The sequence below is a fragment of the Euprymna scolopes genome, chromosome 41 (assembly GCF_053919585.1).
Source record: "Euprymna scolopes isolate OS-2025 chromosome 41, ASM5391958v1, whole genome shotgun sequence".
NCBI lineage: Eukaryota > Metazoa > Mollusca > Cephalopoda > Sepiida > Sepiolidae > Euprymna > Euprymna scolopes.
Genome location: NC_136522.1, coordinates 29,172,488 through 29,180,196, shown reverse-complemented (window position 1 = coordinate 29,180,196; position 7,709 = coordinate 29,172,488). Strand labels below are relative to the sequence as shown.

The 7,709-nt window shown below is 31.9% G+C and overlaps 1 protein-coding gene across 2 annotated transcripts in view; it reads right to left on the bottom strand.

The window, feature by feature from the left end:
- Positions 1-469: 469 nt before the first annotated feature.
- Positions 470-7,709, bottom strand: part of LOC145266452 (uncharacterized) — a 582,076-nt gene continuing 574,836 nt past the window's right edge. For both annotated transcript variants that reach the window (XM_080122128.1, XM_080122127.1), the window contains exons 48-49: positions 6,787-6,889; positions 470-3,391 (exon numbers count right to left, since the gene is read on the bottom strand). In XM_080122128.1, coding sequence (XP_079978254.1) covers positions 3,271-3,391; positions 6,787-6,889 — 224 coding nt within the window. In that variant the 3' untranslated portion in view covers positions 470-3,270. The remainder of the gene's footprint in view (positions 3,392-6,786; positions 6,890-7,709) is intronic.

The window sequence follows — 7,709 nt, the reverse complement described above, 5'->3', positions numbered from 1 at the left end:
ATTAAAGCTAACTTTACCAGAATGTAAATGAAAGAAAAGTCAACCAGAACAACCTGATGAACTCACAGCATTTATGCCCCTGACTAATGCAACAAGCGGTAAAATCGTACCCCTTCACTATTGAAGTCCCTAAATGCCAGAAAGCCTTAACTCTAATAGTTTCTTTCTTCCCTAATTGTACTAACTTGCACAAGTTAAAATATGATATGAATAGACATCTCGCTGCTTAGTCCCCTGTTAGACATGATATAAAATAGTCTTTCCCCTTTATGTCCAAGAGGCAATATTCTTTGATTGGGGAAAAAAAGATTTATGTGTTTACGAATATTTATCGTCCGTCTTTGTATCATGAAGATTTTTATCAACAGGATGCCATTGATATCAAAGGCAGACACGATTTTATGCCTCTGCTTGACCATTTATCACTCAAATTTCCGATCAGATTTTAGAATAAAATAAAAACACAAAGTAAAATAGAAACATTTTTTATTGTGGAAAAGATTTTTATTAGTGTACAAACATTTTAGAAAAAATATGAGTAATATATTTGTTTATTTGTACTGAACCTTAAAATTTATTTGTTAAGTTGTACTGAATGTTAAAATTTATTTGTTTATTTGTACTGAATATTAAAATTTATTTGTTTATTTGTACTGCATGTTAAAATGTATTTGTTTATTTGTACTGAATGTTAAAATGTATTTGTTTATTTGTACTGAATGTTAAAATTTATTTGTTTATTTGTACTGAATGTTAAAATTTATTTGTTTCTTTGTACTGCATGTAAACATAAAATAGAAACATTTTTTATTGCTGAAAAGACTTTTATTAGTGTACAAACATTTTAGAAAAAATATGAGTAATATATTTGTTTATTTGTACTGAACCTTAAAATTTATTTGTTAAGTTGTACTGAATGTTAAAATTTATTTGTTTATTTGTACTGAATATTAAAATTTATTTGTTTATTTGTACTGCATGTTAAAATGTATTTGTTTATTTGTACTGAATGTTAAAATGTATTTGTTTATTTGTACTGAATGTTAAAATTTATTTGTTTATTTGTACTGAATGTTAAAATTTATTTGTTTCTTTGTACTGCATGTAAACATAAAATAGAAACATTTTTTATTGCTGAAAAGACTTTTATTAGTGTACAAACATTTTAGAAAAAATATGAGTAATATATTTGTTTATTTGTACTGCATGTTAAAATGTATTTGTTTATTTGTACTGAATGTTAAAATGTATTTGTTTATTTGTACTGAATGTTAAAATTTATTTGTTTATTTGTACTGAATGTTAAAATTTATTTGTTTCTTTGTACTGCATGTAAGCATAAAATAGAAACATTTTTTATTGCTGAAAAGACTTTTATTAGTGTACAAACATTTTAGAAAAAATATGAGTAATATATTTGTTTATTTGTACTGAATGTTAAAATGTATTTGTTTATTTGTACTGAATGTTAAAATGTATTTGTTTATTTGTACTGAATGTTAAAATGTATTTGTTTATTTGTACTGAATGTTAAAATTTATTTGTTTATTTGTACTGCATGTAAACATTTTTTTTTGTTTTTTATACTGGGTGTTATTTATTTGTTATTTGTACTGAATGTAAAAATTTATCAGTTTATTTTACTAAATGTTGAAATATATTTTTTAATTTGTACTGAATGTTGAAATATATTTATTCATTTGTACTGAATGTAAAAATTTATTTGTTTATTTTTACTGAATGCTAAAATGTATTTGTTAATTTTAATGTTTATGTATTATGTTAAAATATCCGATAAAAGCCAGTTCCGGTTTCATTTTTAGTAAATTCCCTCCCTTTCTTTCTACAAACATTCATCAGTTGCGATGAAGATTGGTTGTTATTATCTTGTTTATTCAAACTAATGTTCTAATCTTGGATGTTATTATCACAGCATTTTGACCTATTTCGGATGTCTTGGAATTCTGTTCAAATTATCGAGTTCAACAGAAATATTCTAAAATTATAAAAGATGCACCTGCTTGAGGTCTGAGGTTAAATGGTCTGAAATGATGTAAGAATAACAACGAAAATGAGAACAATAATTTGTAATAATTCAAACAATACAAACATTCATCAGATAATCTTTGGAGATGCAAAATGTGTAAGTTGTTTATCTTTAACAACATCAAAATGGAAACATTATGGAAGCGAGTAAAGTGATTACCATTTTCATTTGCTTAAGAGCAAAATATAGTATCTCTTCTGATATTACTCATCTTTTTTATCCTTTGCATATAAACGACAAATGCTTCTAGACTGAGGCAATTTTAATTTTTGTCCTGATCCAGACTGCCGCTTTTGTGAAAGCTGAGTTTTCCTCCATTAAAAACCAACCTTGTGTCTAATTGTGTCTTTGTCTAGACGCAAGTAAATAAGGATTTCTAGTTTCGAGTTTCCTCTATTTCCTTTTCAATCAGGATTTCATTGGAGTCGAATAGTGGTTTGTCTTGCACAATCTGTAGTACAAAAGAATTACTTGCCAATTCTTTACCTATGCAACAAGAGGAGTAATGTTAGAATTTTAGTGAAATTGATCATAGCAGTAAAATACATCATTTTGCTTATATTATTGAATTGTTCGGTCGGCTCTTCTCATCTTGCAAGTAATTCACACTACCATTCTTTCAGATTATAACATAAAAATCTTCCTAATGTCAATAAATACTTGTCATAAACCGCACCCTATTGATTGGTACTCATCTTTTTTTAACCCTTATCCTTAAGTAGCTATTGACCTTGGTAAGTAATAACTCAGTGTTACTCCTCCCTCCAACAAAAAATCCCTTTTACATGTATATATATTTATTCATATATGTCAATGTGATCAAATCTATCCATCTATATTTATTTATACCTGTGTAAGATTTGTTGGAGAAAACCCCCAAAAATGTTCGATTATAAAAACAATATCAATGTAAGTGTTTAATATTTATTTATTTATATTTGTGTTATAGAAGATCAGAAAAAACATCGGTACTGTCGTTTTCAAACCCAACACAAAAGGGAACCAGCCTCTGGTATCCTATCTTGGACTCTCTTCAGCCTCTTCAGACAGATATAAACAGAGACTGAAAAGAGGCTGACATAGGCGATCAGAGACCGGTTTCATTTGTGCTGGATTTGAAACTGATGTTATCGATGTTTTCTGGTTTTCTATAAGACATATATATATATATATGTGTGTGTGTGTGTGTGTGTGTTTTAATTCAGAACTTTTTTAAAATCCTTCTATTCCGTGGCCATTGTGTTATATTTCTGACATAATTGCATTGGGAAACGATAATCGACATAAGAGTGGAGTTGTTCATCAGATGTTGATTCCTGCATACATTCCTTTTCACGTTTCTTCCTAAAAAAGATATTGAAACAAAATATAAAAATTAAACATAAACTAAACAATTGGCGATTGCAGATAATTATTTGGATATTCTGACTTTTGATTGGATAAACAAGTCACATGACTATCTCCATATTCGAAGCGCACTGGTTGTCTTGAATGTGTGTTTTGGGTCATTGTCATGCTGAAATACTGCTCTGCAACCCAGTTTCTGGAGTGAGTAGATTTCAACTTCCTCAATAGTCTTTCCATCAACAATTATTGGCAACTTGGCAGCTTCCTAAGATACATGTTGAGGCAAACCGGAGTGGGTGTCGTTTAGAATGTCATTTAGTTCCTAAGGAGAGTGTGCCATTAGTACGATATCATCAGCAAATATGAGATGTGACATGTTCGCCAACGATGTTGACTCCTCCTTCTCCTCCTCCTCCTCCTCCTCCTCCTCTTAATATGACTGATTATCGCATCCTGGAGGCAGTGTGTGACGAGTTTTAGCAAGATGTTGTCACCTTATCCTGCTCCCCTATCCAGCTTCATCTTGTTGCTGTCACGATGGAGCTTAATGTATATAATCAATTCTTAATACTGTACAGGTCTTTCATCAAAGTGATGTATGTAGAGCGAACTCCTTGATTCTCAAAGGGCAATGAACAGCTGATCAAACTCTATAGAGTCGAAAGCCTTTTCGCAATCCACAAAGGCAAAGCACAGTGGGAACTTGTATTCATTGACTTTCTCTTGCAGTTGACTAACAGCCTGGATATGTTTGATGTAAATTGCTCTGAAAATATTGCAGCATTTAGAATTCTTTTTCAAATTCAATTCATAAAGGATAAAAATTACTACCGGAACAGTAGTAGGAACTCGCTATGAAGTAAGCGAACAACAGAAGATGTTGTATTGGAGATAATATTGGGTCATTAGGAGAGAATACGCACCGTTTCGGGGTCTTCCTCTCTACGGCTTGTTCGCGTGTCGCCCCCCCTCACTGATGTGAGACCCAATTATTTGCTCAATACCATTAAAAGAAAAGACGTTTGATAATTAAACGGCTCTTGTTACGAGCAACGGCTTTGCGTATGTCGTTCAATGTTCAAAGGCTACGTCTGACATATTTGTTAGGACGCGCACATATCGAAGAAAATAATGATAATATCAATAATAATAAACAATAATAATAACAACAATAATAATAAAAGTACTATATATATATATATATATATATGTGTGTGTGTGTGTGTGTGTGTGTGTGTATGTATATAACCAAAGATATATATATATAACATTAATAAAAATACATAAACACATAAAAACACATACATAAACACATGTATACATAAACACATAAAAACATATGTATACATAAACACATAAAAAAAAGATAAATCTACTCACAATAATTACACTGTAGACCCTTGTGAATATATCATGCAGTATTCCTTTTAGCCTAGATTGTAACGTCAGCTCTCTTTTTTTTATTTCATGTTTCTCGTATTAATGTTGTTTTCTACTCGGCTGTTATAAGGTATTGTAAATACATTCTAGGTGAGTATTTTCCTTATTATGGCTTTTTCGCATCGGCCACTTTCGTTGATGCGAGGCTTAGATATCTGAATCGCATTTGAATGAACTGTTGAATGCAGTAAAAATGTTTAATGATTCGCGTTTCATATAGCAAGCAATGGTTTGTGCCCGTGACGTTTAAATTTAAAGGCTGGGTCCAATCAAGTCCGTTAAGTTAAGACGCGCTCATATAGAAAAGAACAGAAAAAAAGGAAAAAAAGAAAATAAAGAAAATAATTAAAAATTGTAAAAATAATTAAACAAAAGTAAAGAAAATGAAAATCATTAAATAAATGAATAAATAAATCTGCACTGGATATATTATTTCTTTTAACCCAGAGCCAGATGGCACATTGTTCAGTAATTTCTGTTAGACGTTTATTAGCTGCGTTTCTTTTTCGGCCTTTAATTCCAAGCTGTACTAAAAGTTGATATAAAGACTCAGAAATGAAACCTCTTGCTCCAATCTCAACGGCTCGAAGAATTGTAACATAACCTTCACGAGTCAACTCTCTTTTTAGGTCTTCACATTTCTCCATCTTGTATTGGTGTTGCTTCTCATAAGGTACTGTCAATTCAATCAAGACGAGTTTTTTTTTTCTTGTTATTGACGAAAGAACAATGTCTGGCAGTTGACCCTTTCCTTTTATAATTTTTGGATAATTACTTTGCCAGCTAGGGAGATCTGTGGCGACTATCCACTCATTATTGATTCCAAGAATATTTTGGCTCTGTACTAACAATGGGCTAGTTATACGTTTTGATCCGATCCACTTTTCCTACCTCAGCAAAAAAACATGTGGCTTATGATAGCTGCTTCGGGCTTCACATGATTATTTATTGTTGTGGTCAGTTCTTCCAATACTCTGTTGTGCCGCCACATATATCGCCCATTAGCAAGGGCCATTCTGCAGGAACTAAGAACATGTTCCATAGTCTGAGGCTTTTCTTTGCATAAAGGACAGGTTGGATCATCCCCTTTCTTCCATTTGGCAAGGTTAGTCATTGATGGAAGCATGTCGTAAGTTGAGCGTATTATGAAACTCAACCTTAGCGGCGACATTTGCCAGATGTCATTCCACGTAATGGATCTTTGCATAACTTCTTCCCAGTTTGTCCATTGTCCCTGCTGTGACTGTTGAATGGCTTTTACGAGCCTTTTGCTTTCCTCCTTCCTCCTTATTTCCTGGATGACCAGATCTCGGCGTTCTTTGGTTGTAGCCGTAGACCATCTTTGAATGCTGGTCATTCGCAGTCCAGATTTCCCTGTCTGAGTGAGCCCAATGACTTCTTTTGAAGGCTAAGTTTTCTTTATAGCATCTCGGACTTTCCAGTTCCTTCGTGATTTAAGAGAGGGTTGTACTGTCTTTACAACAGTGTCGTTGCAATTGTCCAACATCATCTGGAATCTGACTTTCCCTGCTTTGAACTCCTCTGCAATAGACTTGAGTGGTAATTTTAGTTTGGATTGTTTGCTATATAGAGCAACATTTGATAATCCTGGAGGCAAACTTTTTCAAATTCAATTTATAATATTATGTAATCAATTCATAATGCTGCAATATTTTAAGTTATAAAGTTATTATATATTTTACTAGAATATCTTGTCCTTTTCTTTTCCAGTTTAAAAAAATAGTCCTTTACTTTTCCATGTTTAAGCTTGACCATATTACTTTTCATGCTCGCATTTATATATATATATATATATATATATATATATATATATATATATATATATATATATATATGATTTCCCATATAGATAGGATTCCAAAAATAATAGACTATTTTCGATTGTGAGTATCGACAATAGAAAATATGAATCCATAAATAACACTAGTTACCTTAAATATATTACTGTGCCGACAGCGATCAGAATTATAACGAGAATTGCTGCACTGCATCCGATGGCCACAAAGATCCACTTCTGCTTAGGATCGTCAGGTCCTGAAAATATCAACAATAAAACAAATTAAAATTCATGGAGTTAAAAGGTGTTTACTTCATGAATGCCAAGCCCATAGTTCAACACTCATACATGTAAGTTAAAACAGATCAAACCTATATTTTATAAACGTCAGTGTTAGAATATTAGTATGACTTTAAAAAAAGGACTTAGAGGTGTGTTATTAAAAAATGATAATGAGGATGTTGTAGGCCAAAGGAAATGTTTTTAGAATGTAATTTTTGTCTACTCATAATTCGTGAGTTTGATTTTTATACTTTCGTATAATTTTACTTCTTTTAAATTGTTTTAAATAGTATTTGGGACATTCCCCCGTCGGAGGAAACATCGCTCGTGGAATTGAGAGCTAAAAAACAAAATAAGGGAAGCGAGAGTTACGATACTAGCGAAAGTACCCCCAAGTTCCATTTTCTACTCTCCAAAATTGGTATTTATTTCTTGTCAGGAATTAACAGAAGAATGCAAGCATCGACTCCCTGATGTACTGACAATCGACGCTTTTAATTAGCATGTGGTTTCGTCAATCTTATCTACACAAACGTCAGTGCTCCAGACATTCTTTAAGAGTATCTGTTCACTGACTTGTATGGTATCTTTCACGTTGTTGTGGAAGCCAAAACCAGTTGGGTTTTTTTTTTTTACATAATTAATACAGATGGACGTTTTTCTTTTTTCAGTTGACTTTTCGTTTTTGAGTCTCAGCTGAAAGTTAACACTATTTGCAGGAATCGTAGCCGGGAATTGCAGTTAGGTATTTTAAAAATTAATTCCGGTCAAATGTTTTCAGCTGACCCACCCTAT